A 15,284-nucleotide genomic window follows, 5' to 3' on the forward strand; every position below is an offset into this window, starting at 1 on the left:
TGGGTGGAGATGGTGGGTGTTAGCATATCAAATCCTGGCATGTAAAATGGTGGGTCACACCCATGCTTTGCTTGTGAGTAAAATGACATGTCTATATGTGCTTATAAGATGTTAGGCACAGCTTCCATTCAAACATAAAATAATTTTCCACGAAAAAAGTTTTCTAATAAAAAATTTCAATGGAAAGAAAGTGAATGAAGATATTGGGAAGTGATATATCCACCCCTTTTCTAGCTACCTACATTGTATCTATGACTGCCGAGGGGCTGATGTACATACACTGCAGTTTGATGTCCCATGTAAAAGAAAAGGGGTGAATTTATCATTTCCCTTAAAATGTAATATAGAGATTCATTAGTAAAAGGAAGGGAGACGATAAATTTTCACCCCTTTAACTTGGATTATGTGGCAGATTTCAACGCTATCTCACGTTCAAGGGGTGTGAATTATCCTATAGGGGGTGAGAATTTATCATTTCCCAAAATCTATCATGGGTAATTTGTTCACAAAAAGATGGCAATACTGAATTTGCAAAATTCACTCCAACGTGATGCTCTGGCAAATAAGGCAAAGGGGGATACTTCTTTTGCAAAAACCCCAATATTAAAAGACAAGATGAATCTGTGCAGTTATCAAAACATGGCTGTCTTAATATCATCACCCTTTTACATCCCAGAAACCAGATCAGCGCGTATCATCCCTTATTTTCGCGCGTTTACGGTCTCACTTCAGACGAGCAGAGTTCTAAAAAACCGCCGGAAAAACAAAGAAAAATGTCGAGAGTTTGGGCCTTGATCGTTGTCCTCTGTCTCGTGCTCGCTCGTGTATGCTACTCTCGAGATTCCGATCTCGGATCCGCGCGTGTAGTTTTCCAGGTCCTTTTTCTACGAATTCCTTTTCCTTTGTTTTCTGTTCTGGATTTCCCATTTGATCTCCTCTCATATTTGATTTGCTTCTGTTCATCTGATAATCTTTTTTTATTACTCGTTGCAGTTTCTATTTATGTTGAATTTTCCAGAAATCAATTGTTGTTTATGGATGTGAATTGATTTAACTAAGAAATTCTTGAAGATCAGTCTAAACCTAGAATCTGAATTCTAAAATGCTGATCTTTATGGCGGTTTATCTGTTTTTCTAGTTTATAATCTATAGATTTCTTAGGTTTTTTTTTTTTCTGATTAGAGCTCTTAAATTCATTAACTTTTACGTGAATTTGTTATAGATCGGGATGAATATTGTTGTAAAAGTGAAGATCCGTCTAAACCTAGAATCTGAATTCCAAAATGCTGATCTTTATGGCGGTTTATGTGCTTTTCTAGGGCATAATCTCTAGATTTCTTAGGTTTTTATTTTTATTTTCTGATTAGAGCTCTGAAATTCATTAAATTTTGCTTGAATGTGTTAGAGATTGGGATGAATGTTATTGTAAACGTGAAATCAAATAGTTAACCTTTTCGGCGCATGATATTCACATTTCTAGGGCAGAATCTCTAGATTTCTTAGTTTTTTTTTTTCTTTTTTTTTTCTTTCTTTTTTTCTTATTAGAGCTCTGAAATCCATTAATGTTTACTTGAATCTGTTAGAGATCGGGTTGAATATTATTGTAAAGGTGAAATCGAAAAGGTGAGAGTCGGATTCAATCCATATTTTGTCCACATTCTTTTCAATCGCTAAGAGGACTCTTTGAAGAATGGCATCCGGCTTGAGCTCCTAGATGGGCCCAAGTGGGGTGTTAACCGAGAATGAGACATGAATTATGCTATGGCTGTCCTGGATTAGTCCCCCAGTTGCAGCGACGTTTGCTTCTAGAGAAGCATCAGTGTTCAGCTTCATGGTGTTGGTCTCTGGAGGGGTCTAAGTGCAGAATTTGGTCTCTATAGTTGGCTTGAAGAGAGGGACACCAAAGTTTCATGCTGTGGTTCTTTATCTGCCGCTTGGGTTATCGTCCAGATCAAAATGAAGGGTTCTACTTTTGACAGTGGAGAGGATTTCCCTAAAAATTCCATGCTTTTGCAGTGGTTGCTGTTCATAGATTCTGTTGTTTCTCTCGAGTGGCAACAACAATGAGAATCACCTTTGGAGCATCAAAATGGAGCTTAGTTTCATGTCTTAGATTGTTGGAGAGAAGATGGAGAGGAGAAAAGTGAGTTGGAGAATCCTCCCCCTCACTTATGCATTTATATGAAGAGAGAAAAGTTACATATGACCACTATGCCCTTAGGCATATGCATACATCTAACATAGATGAAGTTGCATTCTGATGTGTGAAACAAGCAATTACTCCAAAAGCTTAAGCTCTTAGAGTTGGAGTTATTTAATCATTTATATTTTAACACTCCCCCTCACGTGTGGCCCCTCATTTTTGGGTTGGCTGTACATGTGGATTTTTAGTATCAAGGAGTTTTTGGGTTTTGACTTTTGAACCCAGGACCTGCAGTGTGGCATTAGCTCTGATACCACGTGAAACAACCAATTACTCCAAAAGCTTACGCTGTTAGAGTTGTTGTTATTTAATCATTTATACTTCAACATGAAGTACCCTATCGATCATATGAAGATGTATTCTATGGAAAAAAGAATAAATTGTGATGCATAACAAAGGAGGGAATTTGTGAATAAAATTATTGGTTTGGAACTGCTTAATAGTTTGAACAAATATGATTTGTCTATTGTGCACTAAATTATTATGCTTTGTAGATGATGATGTCTTTAAACGGGGATATTTTGTTTACCATGTAGACGAACTATGGAGACATTGAGTTTGGGTTTTTTCCCCATGTTGCCCCCAAAACCGTCGAGCACATTTTCAAACTCGTTCGTTTGGGCTGCTACAATACCAATCACTTCTTCCGGGTACTCATCGAAAGTCTGAAACCTTCTGAATTCTGTCATTGTACAGAAAATGAAACAAGTGTAAGCGTGCCATTTTCATATTTTTTCGATAATGTGGAATTTAACTGGTTGCAGGTTGACAAGGGTTTTGTTGCCCAAGTGGCCGATGTTGTAGGTGGAAGAACAGCTCCTATGAATGAAGAACAAAGGGAAGAAGCCGTAAAAACTGTTGTTGGTGAGTTTAGCAACGTCAAACATGTAAGGGGCATTCTTTCAATGGGGAGGTAACTTTTTATTCCATTTTCCCTAATTATTGGTCCCTCACCTTGATAAGTCTGTTTTTTTCCTATTGGTTTGGTAATACTAGATTTTTGTTCGAGATAAAATAAAGGAGTGGAGAAAATACATAATTAAGAACAAGAAGTGAAGCTAAGATAATGAATAAAGTGAAAACCCTGAAAATCCTGAAAGGTTACATATTGAAACCATTATTTCAGTAACACAACTTCATCTTCTAATAACAACCTTCTGATTGAAGCAGAAGGAAGATCCATGAGAGAGTCCTTGTGTAGGTTTGTTGGCTTAGGGCCTCTTTGGATACGTCTAAAAATTATTTGCATTAATCTTATTTGCTAATGGTTTTGAACTTAAATATCATTATCTGCAAATAATGGTTATTATAGTTTTCAAGTTGATATGATTAGTGGCTTCCAAAGAAGCCCTAATGTCCCATTTGCAAATAAGATTAAATTTAAATAATTTAATTTGAAATAAGGACCGATTTTGTGGGGGTGGCTCCAATCGAGGAGAAGATGAGAGAGCACCGCTTAAGATGGTTTGGACATATCCAACGTGGGCCTTTGGATGCTCCGGTGAGAAGAGGTGACTCGTGCCAAATTGAGGGAGTAAAAAGAGGTAGGGGTTAGACCGAAAATAACATGGGTAGAAACAGTGAGGAAAGACTTGATAGCTAGGAACATAACAGAGAACATAACCTTGGATAGGATACAATGGAAGAAAATGATCCACGTAGAAGAGCCCAACTAGAACCAGGATTAGAGCCGGGTAGATCCCTTTTACCTTCTTCATGAATTTTTTTCTAAAGGATTCATTTAGCCGACCCCAACTAGCTTGGGACAAAGGCTTTGTTGAGTTGAGTTGAGTTGAGAAGGACCGATTTTTGTGCCATCCAAAGAGCCCCTTAAACCCACAAACTTTCTCCCAATATGAGTTTGTGAGTATGTTACATGTACTGATGTACACCTGCTAGAGGAATCCTCGTCTATGTTTTCCCAGATTCTTTATCTCATTGGAAAAAAAAGTTGGATCCCTACCGTGACAATCATCTTTGCAATATGGCTCAAAGCAGTGGGCCGAAACTATGCCTTTTGACAGTCAATAACATTTTTTGTGCCATCCAAAGAGCCCCTTAAACCCACAAACTTTCTCCCAATATGAGTTTGTGAGTATGTTACATGTACTGATGTACACCTGCTAGAGGAATCCTCGTCTATGTTTGCCCAGATTCTTTATCTCATTGGAAAAAAAAATCGGATCCCTCCCGTGACAATCATTTTTGCAATATGGCTCAAAACGGTCGGCCGAAACTATGCCTTTTGACAGTCAATAACTTTGTCTACAGGAAGATCATATGTGATTTTTAATGAATCCTTACAGTGGTCCCTTTGGTTAGACATAATCATTGTTACTTTCAAACCTTGTACTCTTGATCCTTTTGATGATTTCGCAAACTAAAATTGGTACAGCGACTTGGCTTATAGATTACAACCTTCTGTTTCAATGGACTGTCCTTTTAGGTATACAAAGCTGAGAAAGTAAATATATGATATGGACTTCTCACAATAGGGTAACTTAAAATGTCTTTGATATACTCCCCCTCCATGAGCAGGTAGTCACTACGAAAAGATTTTTGCTGAAAATTTTTTCGTCAAAAAGCCAACAATGACATGAGACTGTACTCACTCTTATACCGGTTTCCTTGAAGAACCATTCACTAGCTTTTAGCCAAACCACACAAAACTTTGTTCTGGAAGGCCTCCCTCTCGTGTTTGGACTAGGATTGTTGAGATTGACAGCTAAACTTTGGCTGGAGATGGTGATATTGTAAGCTATATCATCATTCTCCATGCTAACATCACATTCACATGATTGTCATTGTTTTCCTACTGCCTAATGAATCCTACTCCATCATTCAAAAAAAAAAAAAAAAGAAAGAGTTAATATGCTCCGACCAAGGAATGTCAACATACCACTGAGCGTATATTTGCATGAAGGGTGAATGTAATCCTTTTCCTTTTTGTTGTTCACTTTAAGTAAATCAGATGTGAAAAAGAATTATTACAAGACAAAAATGAGCTGACCATTTTATGTTGCCGATAAATATTTTGTCTGAGTAAATAGCTAGTAGGCTAAATTGATGGCCTTCCAGAAGCTACGAACGGTGTGATGTAGAACCGGGAGAGAGAAATAGAAGAATAAGAGGAGAGAGGAAGAATAGAGAAGAAGAGTAGGAGAAGAAGAGAAGAGAAGAAGAAGAAGAATAGATGAAGAAGAGAGGAGAAGAAGAAGAATAGACGAAGAATTGGGGAAGACGAGAAGAGGAATAGAGAAAAGAGAATAAACCTGTAGAGGGGAGAAGTCAATCAATCTTTATCCATCCAAAAGTTAAAATCCCTAATACATGTGGCCTATACACAGGCAATGGAAATAAAATTCCATGGAAAATAAAAGCCCTAAACTAAAAACATGGAAATAAAATCCTAGAAACTAAAAACATGGAAATAAGAATCCTAGAAACTAAATAACATTGAAATAAATCCTAATGGACCAATATGCCTCTTATTGGGCCTACTATCTGCATCATTCTGCATCACGGTGCTTGATGGTTGATGGATTTTTAGAAAAAGAGTTGCAGACCCACATGTGCAAAGCTTTTGAACTTGCAGATACAATGTCGAGATCACCATAACAGTAACCTAGACTGGATCATATTGATATAACACTAACTTTGGATAGTGAGAGAAGTTAGGGAATCATTGAAGGTTGTTTCAGCTAGCACTTTCCCCTGCCCGATGTATTAACCGTGAAGCAGAAAGAATTGCTAGTGTCAGCAGTAAAATCTGGCTGACCTGAAATTGTTAGGACATCTTGAAATCATGTTTTCAGGTTTGACTTTTTCGTGAACAAGGGACAGAATACCACTAAAAAAAAGTGAACAATGGGACAGAAATTTATCAGTGTCTTTAACCATTGATTCTATTCTGATATTGTTTTTGAAAGTTCTATTGTGAGATTTTCATCTGCCAAAATCCCACAGCCTTCTCTTTTTAGTCACTTGTGATAAAGTTGGAAATTAGAAATGAAGCGCACCTTGACCGTCATTTTGATGATGTTATAGAGATTATAAGCTGGGAGAAGTCAGATCTGTTAAAAGGCTAAAGGGATGACTAAGCTTTAAAGATAAATTTTAAGCATTCGAAGAGGAAGTTTTGGAATCATGACCCAAATCAAGACCTATTAAAACTTAAGTTGAACCCTGCAAAAATTAATTTCAAGCATCATTTGCATGGTTTTAAATTTCAGCCGAAACATTTTATTTTGGCCGAAATATTTCGATTTCAGATGTTACCGAAATGAAATCCACTTGGATTTGGAAAAATACCAGATTTTGCCCGAATTTATGGGATTTCATTAATGTTTCGGTCGAATATGAGATACATGCAAATTTTCAGATTAAAGGAGAGAGGAAAGTTTCAGTCGAAATGTCGACATTTCGACTGAAACCCTGTCATAAATCAACTTCACTTACAGAAAAGAGAAGAAGAATGAGATTCCTTTAAGATATTTCGAAGAAAATGACAAAAAATAAAAATAAAAACCAATGGTGAAGAATCTTACCTGGATTTCGGTTTGATTTCATACCAAAATGTTTCTGTGGTTTTACAAGATTTCGGCCGAAATTTCGTACCGTAACCGAAATGTTTCCATTTCACTGATGACTGAAATCGAAACCAAAATTTAAAACCTTGATCATTTGGACTTGTACCAATGTGTGCTCACTCTTGGATAACCATGAGTTTAAATATGCCTGGTAAGTTGTAGGTCCTACCTGCCTGAGCCTTCGTGTGAATCCATGTACCCATTGTGTTAAATCTTTAACTTGGTTGATTTGTTCTACATCAAATTTTTGTCTTGATTTTTGGTGTAGATTCTCAGATCCAAACAGTGCATCATCCTCATTTTCAATCCTTCTAGGTGATGCATCTCACCTCGACGGCCAGGTATTGTTCACCTGCTATCATTTCATTGCAATCGAGGATTTCAGACCTATTTCCTGTTTTTCTTCTTCTTTTATTTATCTTTTTAGTAATTAATTTGACACGCATTTGTCACTTCAGTATGCAATATTTGGGAAAGTTACTAAAGGTGATGAAACATTAAGAAAGCTTGAGCAAGTCCCTACTCGCCAAGAAGGGATTTTCGTAATGGTATACTTTTCCTATGCTCCTGGACAGTTTATTTCCTTATTAATATAGTAAATTGCTATTTTCTGTCAAGGACTGATGTATTGGTCTCACCTTTGCGCAATAAATGTGACACACTTAACAATCCAGACCATTGGTCAACACTAAATTCAGTCGATGAGCCTAATTCTCTGATCTGCGACTGCAAATGGTCAGATCTAGTGTGAAAATTAGCACCACCCACATTGAAATGGTAAGGTCCACTAATGCAAGTTTGGGAGTGTACCCATGGTGGGGCCCACAATTTGGAGTCTGGACAATATCGATTAACCTGTGCATGTGTCACATGTATTATAAACTCAAGATTACTATGTTTTGGGCATGTCTTATACATGTGATTATGAGAATCAGGAAAACCAAAGCCAAACCTTTTTCTGACCCCTCCCCTTCGTTCATGTACGCATTGATTAACTTCTTATGTAGTTCCATTTTTCTACAATAGAATAGACAGAGACTTGAATATTTATATGTTAAAATATAGAGGTTATTTCACCTCCATCGCGACTAAGTCCATCGCCCCGAAATCAGCCTTTCACTCGTTTGTGAAGGGCTGAGATTAAAAAAAAACATGCCTTTTGAAACTTTTCCTAAAATATAAACTAAATAGTATTTGTAAATAATGCAAATATATGGAGCGACAGATATGTTGGTATTCGTACAGTTGTCATGCACCTTATTATTGTCCATGCCCAATTCATACTTTGTGTAGAATTAGAATGATTATTCTAGTCTCTTATGGCTTGAAATTCTGTTTCTTTATTTGAATGCTTCAATTGTGCTTGACAATGTGCATAATGTAGAAGTTAAATTACGCTTTGACATAGCTATGCTTGGTGGGCTCTGATTGAGTGATGTTTTATTTTTCAGCCCACTGAACGCATCAGTATTCTGTCAACCTACTTCTATGGTGAGAATCAAGCAACCTATGAATCTTGGTTTCTTGTGTGTATGCGTGTTTGTGTGCGTCATTCTCTTAGTGCATGGAAAATCAAATAACCAAATGAATTATATCTGCTGAACTCTGCTAGCATTCATCTATCTTTGCCTAGTAAGACAGAGCAGTGCAAGGTCTGGAGAGAAGCTCTACTTTCCAGAAGAATTAGGGGAGCCTTCTCAAAATAGGTCTTCAGGTCCATCAAACTAGGTCCACTGATTCAGTTGTTCAAGACCAGATATGAACTTTTCTAAATGCAACATTTTGTTTTGCCTTAAATGTTTTGATAGATTAGGGATGCTTTTAAAACGAAGGGCCCCACTTTAAGTACATGGCCATGTTTTCCATATTGAATGTTCAAGCATATGAGCATTCGTATTGCTTGACATCTGTCCAGGACCGAGGAAGCAGCAACCAGATGATATGCTGTGAATCAACCAAATATTTTTTTCAGCTTTGTTATTATGTTTTTATGTCCAACTTTTCACCAAACTCCATGCTTTCCACCAAAGCATGTGCCCAAGTTTTCCCTTGTTCATATGCTGATGTAGAGAGACCCTGCAGCCCAAAATCTTTATTTTTGGTAGAAAATAAAGGAAATCTATTGAAATAGTATAATTGGAAATCTATTGAAATAGTGTAATTTGATAGAGCCCCTCGTTCAAGTTTCCACCAAAACCCATGCTTTTCATGTCCAAGCTCACCCTTTGTTCATACGCCCTGCCTATCTAGGAGACATTGCAGCCCAAATCTATATTTGGTAGAAAATAAATGAACTCTGTTGAAATATTATAATTTAATGAAGAAAAATGATATGGGAACTGAGCAGTCTGAGCATATAACCGGCATGGTACATGACAACCCAAATCTGCCATTTGTACAGAAAAATTGCCTTTTTGGTGAGTTTCTCGGTTTAAGTTAAACCAAGGAAAAATTGTCTCTCAAGTTGTCGTTGCAATAACCAATTTGTTTTGTTTCCTGCCTGGTCATAACTCTTTAATAAAAGGGGCTAAATTTCAAGTTTCCCCCAAATTCCATGCTTTTTATGCCCAAGTTTCCCCTTGTGCTCGTTTGCCTTACTTTCCGGCCCAAAATCTATATTTTTTGTAGAAAATAAAAGGACTTGTTCATATATGCCTTCCCTAACAGAGAGACCTTACATCCCAAAATCTATATTTTTGGTCAAAAATGAAGGAACATGTTCTTATGCCCTGCCTAACAGAGACCTTACAGCCCCAAATCCATGCTTTTCTTGTCCAGGTTTTCCCTCGTCTCACATGTGCTACCTTATCTGGAGTCCTTGCAGTCCAAAATCTGTATTTTTGGTACAAAACGAAAGAACTTCCTCGTATGCCCTGCCTCAGAGAGACCTTATATAGCCCAAAGTCTATTTTTGGTAGAAAGTAAAGGAACTTGTTCATATGCCCTGCCTATCAGAGAGACCTTACAGCCCAAAATCTGTATTTTCGGTAGAGAGTAAAGGAACTTGTTCATATGCCCTGCCAATCAGAGAGACCTTACAGCCCGAAATCTGTATTTTTGGTAGAGGATACAGTAACTTGTTCATATGCCCTGCCCTATCAGATATTTTTGGTACAAAACGAAGGACCTTCCTTGCTCATATGCCCTGCCTAGCTGAGAGACCTTACAGCCCAAAATCTGTATTTTTGGTAGAAAGTAATGGAACTTGTTCATTTGCCCCTGCCTATCTACCACAGAGACCTTACAGCTCGAAATCTGTATTTTTGGTAGCAAGTAATGGGAACTTGTTCATATGCCCTGCCTACTGCTTGCTTTCTCATGCCAGCCCGTCCACGAATTTGCCAGGGAATTAAATGAATGAGACAAAATTCCTATGCGGCTTGCTTTCTCATGGCAACAGCCACCCAAATTCCTATGAGACAAAATTCCTATGCCCTGCCTATTTCATAGACCTACCGCCCAAAATCTGTATTTTTGGTAGAGAATAAAGGAACTTGTTCATATTGCCCTGCCCTATGAGAGAAACAACCTTGCAAGCCCAAAATTTTGTACTTTTTGTTAGAAATGAATAATTTAATTATTTTTATAAAAAGAGAATTTTATTTAAGTTTTATTGAAATAATGGAATTTGCTAGGGACCCTCGCAGAGGGCATTTCGAGGATCAGCTGGGAGAGCACAGCCCACCTCAGTTGAATTAAATGCATGAGACAAAATATGAGCCTATTTGCTTGCTTTCTCATGCCAGCCCCCCGTCCACGAATTCGCCAGAGAATTAAATGAATGAGGAATTAAATTCCTATGCAGCTTGCTTTCTCATGGCAACAGCCACACAGAACATTAATTTAGTTTGATTCCTATGCCCCTGCCTAAATTTAGTTTGATAGATTTGCAGTTATATTTTCTTTTAATAGATTTGCAGTTATATTTTCTGTTGAATTTTTACTTTACCAGCATCTCTCTCAGAACATTAATTTAGTTTGATTGCTTTCACTAGATTCACAGGTGGAAACGTGTGAACATGAGAGGTTTGTGCTGAAAAGAAGACTTGCACAATCAGTGATAGAAATCGAAAGACAAGTGAGTGAATTAATTTATATTTCGTGCCAAATGAATACAAATATGAGGTCACAAAAAACCAGTTTCTGAGCAGTGAGTTTTTTTTTTTTTTGCAGAGGATGAAATGCTTCCCATAGGAAGAAATTCCTAAGGTGTATGTAAAGTGGGATGCTATATAATTTTATTAGCAAAGACTTTTTTTGATGTTATGACATTTTCCATAGGATTTTATTAACAAATTTAAATGGATTCATGCTCAAGCAGAAAATTGTAAAATCATTGAAGCAACAAACATCTGTACTGAAGTTTTCCTTAAGTAGGAGAGTTCTCTAGATATGTTCTAGAAACAAAATAAGAAACAAAGCCATCTACCTACTATATAAACCTACTAATTAGCTTTCGGTCTAGACCAATGAGTCTTTTGGTTACAAATCCATAAAACAGAAACCAGAACTTGCCATCTCTAACTTTTAGTACTCGTCTCCTTCATCGTCCTCTCCTTCAACTGACTCCAACCCTACTTCCTCATAGTCCTTCTCAAGTGCCGCCAAGTCCTCCCGAGCTTCAGAAAATTCTCCTTCCTCCATTCCCTCACCAACATACCAGTGAACAAATGCACGCTTCGCGTACATGAGATCAAACTTATGATCAATCCTCGAGAAAACCTCAGCAACGCTAGTAGAGTTAGAAATCATACACACCGCCCTCTGAACCTTAGCCAAATCCCCTCCTGGAACCACAGTAGGTGGCTGATAGTTGATTCCACATTTAAATCCAGTCGGGCACCAGTCCACAAACTGGATTGTCCTCTTCGTCTTTATAGTCGCCACTGCGGCATTCACATCCTTTGGGACTACATCACCTCTATACATCAAACAACAAGCCATGTATTTCCCATGGCGAGGATCACATTTTGCCATCATGGATGACGGCTCAAACGCACTGTTAGTGATTTCTGCCACTGAAAGTTGCTCATGATATGCTTTCTCTGCAGATATCACCGGAGCATAAGAAGAAAGCATGAAGTGAATTCGTGGGTATGGAACCAGGTTAGTCTGAAACTCAGTGACATCCACATTTAGGGCTCCATCAAAACGTAATGATGCTGTCAACGAGGAAATAACCTGCAAAGAAGCACAACACATCAAACTTTAGCCCATAAAACCTAAGTCACAAATGAGAAAAGTGTTGGTGCGCTGAAGGAAACGTTTTAAACACTTGATGGTGCGCTGTCAGCGCACCATCGCTTTTCTCATTTTGAACATAAAACAAACCAAAAATAAGATGTGGAATGATCAATTGAGGAATTAGATCGAGTTTTCACATTACCTGTGATACCAGCCTGTTGAGATTGGTATAAGTTGGCCTTTCAATGTCTAGTGATCTTCGGCAGATATCGTAAATGGCCTCATTATCAAGGAGAACAGCTACATCTGTGTGCTCCAAAAGAGAGTGAGTTGATAGAACACTGTTGTAGGGCTCAACAACAGAAGTTGAGACTTGTGGAGATGGGTAAACTGTGAACCCAAGCTTAGATTTCTTTCCATAGTCTACCGATAATCTTTCCAACAGTAGAGATCCAAGCCCAGAACCAGTTCCACCGCCCACGGCATGGAAAACCAGGAACCCTTGTAAACCAGTACAGTTGTCTGCTAGTTTCCGGATGCGGTCCAGACACAGATCCACAATCTCTTTCCCAACTGTTACACAAACCACAAAACCCAAGTGAAAAAATAGGCCTTTTCAATAACAGAACAAAGAACCCATGTGAAAAAGATGACTTTTCAAGAACAGAACCAAGAACCCATGTGAAAAAAGAGGCCATTTCAAGAACAGAACCAAGAACCGATGTGAAAAAGAGGCCTTTTCAAGAACATAACCAAGAACCCATGTGAAAAAGAGGCCTTTTCAATAACAGAGCCAAGAATCCATGTGAAAAAGAGGCCTTTTCAATAACAGAGCCGAAAGAATCCATGTGAAAAAGAGGCCTTTTCAAGAACAGAACCATGTTTTTCTTTTCTTTTCTTTGGAAAAAAAAAAAAAAGGGTTTAGGAGTCTTACTTGTGTAATGGCCTCTAGCGAAGTTGTTTGCAGCGTCTTCTTTGCCGCTGATCAGTTGTTCAGGGTGGAACAATTGACGGTATGTTCCAGTCCGCACTTCATCAATCACAGTAGGTTCCAGATCCAAGAAAACAGCACGAGGTACGTGTTTTCCTGCTCCGGTTTCGCTGAAAAACGTGTTGAATGCATCGTCACCCCCGCCAACCGTTTTGTCGCCAGGCATTTGGCCATCAGGCTACAAGATAAATCAGAGATATTTGAGTAAAGAACCAAAATCTAGACAGGAAAACCCAAGAATGTACATCACTGGATTAAGAAAAGAAAGGGTTGCTCATCCCAAAAAGAAAAAAAGAAAGAAGAAAGGGTTGCGCAAATATCAAAACAGATCAGGGAAAAAGCATGGAAACCTCCCATTCAAAGTGAAACAAAGTTTCAACAAGAAAGAAAAGGATGCTTGAAAATACAGGAGGATGGAAAAAACTTCATCATCAATTTGACCCAAAACAAAGAATAAAAGAGTAGTGTAGTTTTCTCATTCACCTGGATGCCATGTTCTAGGCAGTAAAGCTCCCAACAGGCATTTCCAACTTGGATTCCGGCCTGGCCAATGTGGATGGAGATGCACTCTCTCATTTTTTTTCTTTCACAGAGAGAGAGAGAGAGAGAGAGAGAGAGAGAGAGAGAGAGGGGTAAGCAAAAGGCCTTTGGAAAGAGAAAAGGAGCAGGATACAGGATAGGGAGAAGTGGCAGGGAAAAGGGGGTGGGTCTTATAAATAGAAGGTCGTGCACATAGCCGTTAGAAACAGACAACACTTTAATCGGTTTGGATTTTTGAAACTTGAATCGAGGTGCATCCAGCTGGCGGTGACCGTTTGAAATTTGAAATTCGAATTTAGTGGGTACCTATTTGCACGTGTTTTTAAAAAAATGTAAATTGGGCCCACATGATTGAATACTCAAAAGTCAAAAACCATTCAGTTGTTTGGGTCCTTCAATAGAGGTTTTTGTAAGATGAGCATAACCTTCTTATTTGAATGATCTGAAGAGGTTTTTGTAATCTGTCATCTCTTATTAGATCTAAGGGCGTGGATAATTCTATGATGAGTGGAGAGACTCTTGCAACCCTTGATTAAGTGGAGAGGATTTTTGATGCACACCGGACGCAGCTCACAACATTGCCTTGTGGTGGCCCACAATATCAATGGTATATATTATCTTGTACTCCGGTCGTAAGCCCGTATAGTCTTGTATTTTTCCAAAAATATTCAACGGCTTACACCAGAAGATGATCCAAACCGTTCATTTGATGGGCCACGATATAAATAGGTTGTGCCCAAAAAATCATTTCCATAGATTGATCCTAGCCCTCTGATCTAAGGAGGAACTGTATATTATGGAAATTACATGGTTTAGATCAACTATTGTGCCGAAATCATATAGAGCAGGAATTTGATGGAAAAGTTTGGAAAGGAAAATATTTATAGAATTTATTACCATTTTTTACTTACAAAAACAAGATAACTTGAACAAACCCTAATCAATTTTTACTTAGACGGACCTTTAATTTATGATAATATCCTTCTAAATTAACCATGATCATATCATTTCCTTATAAATTGTGGGAAGAACAAAATTTCCCAGGAAAAGGTTTTTCATCAAAAATATTTTTCATGCAATCAAAATAGGGCCTCAGGCAATGTTATAAATTTTGGTTTGGGTTTTGGTGGGAAAGGAAACGAAAATATTTCGGTTTTGGTGGAGATTTTGTAAACGGGCAATGCTATTTTCACCCCCGCTAGAGTAGGCATTCGCGCCCCTTATAACGTAAACAGTGGGCAACTTTAATGCTTTTTGACGTCAAATAAAGAGGTACAACATAAAGAAGTATAAGAAAGTACAATGACCAATCTCCCCTCTAAGGGCCTAAACTCTATGCCTATACCACTCAAGAGTTACTGGTATTATTGGTCTCATGCCGATCTAACATCTCATACATAAGATTCGGTCACTATGCTGTGCAGTTCAACGATGTCGCCTACCGAATATCATTCTTTATATTAATGAAACGAAATGAAGTGCAAATAATATCTTTTCATTTTTTTTTTGTTTTTCCGACCATTTCAGTCAAAATTTGGGAATTTCGGTCAAATTTAAGTCCAATTTTAGGAATTTTAATAAAAAATTTTGAGAAACAATGACATGAAAGGAAATCTTGTAGATTTCATTTCGGTGAGGATGAAAATGAAAACATTTCGATCATTTCGGAAAAAATTTGAAACCTTGGCCTAAGGTTAAGCCGGGTTCCTTCCACTTAAGGAACTTCACACCCAAACATCAGAATTAGTGAAAAACAGATCAAATGTCGCACCTTATA

At 37.9% G+C, this 15,284-nt stretch overlaps 2 protein-coding genes across 2 annotated transcripts; one reads left to right on the plus strand and one right to left on the minus strand.

Annotated features, from left to right (window-relative positions):
- Positions 1 to 660: 660 nt before the first annotated feature.
- Positions 661 to 11,181, plus strand: LOC143858329 (Cyclophilin-like peptidyl-prolyl cis-trans isomerase family protein). Its single transcript, XM_077368984.1, has 8 exons — positions 661 to 875; positions 2,740 to 2,853; positions 2,968 to 3,116; positions 7,061 to 7,133; positions 7,251 to 7,340; positions 8,244 to 8,283; positions 10,788 to 10,870; positions 10,966 to 11,181. Exons 1-8 carry the CDS (start codon positions 774 to 776, stop codon positions 10,984 to 10,986), a joined length of 672 nt encoding a protein of 223 aa, XP_077225099.1. The 5' UTR covers positions 661 to 773; the 3' UTR covers positions 10,987 to 11,181.
- Positions 11,129 to 13,604, minus strand: LOC143858328 (tubulin alpha chain). Its single transcript, XM_077368983.1, has 4 exons — positions 13,451 to 13,604; positions 12,911 to 13,145; positions 12,179 to 12,549; positions 11,129 to 11,973 (listed from the first exon to the last, which is right to left on the minus strand). Exons 1-4 carry the CDS (start codon positions 13,541 to 13,543, stop codon positions 11,320 to 11,322), a joined length of 1,353 nt encoding a protein of 450 aa, XP_077225098.1. The 5' UTR covers positions 13,544 to 13,604; the 3' UTR covers positions 11,129 to 11,319.
- Between the last annotated feature and the right edge of the window lie 1,680 nt (positions 13,605 to 15,284).

The sequence above is a fragment of the Tasmannia lanceolata genome, unplaced genomic scaffold, assembly GCF_043159265.1.
Source record: "Tasmannia lanceolata isolate RefF3 unplaced genomic scaffold, GAP_Taslan_0.1 ptg000025l, whole genome shotgun sequence".
NCBI lineage: Eukaryota > Viridiplantae > Streptophyta > Magnoliopsida > Canellales > Winteraceae > Tasmannia > Tasmannia lanceolata.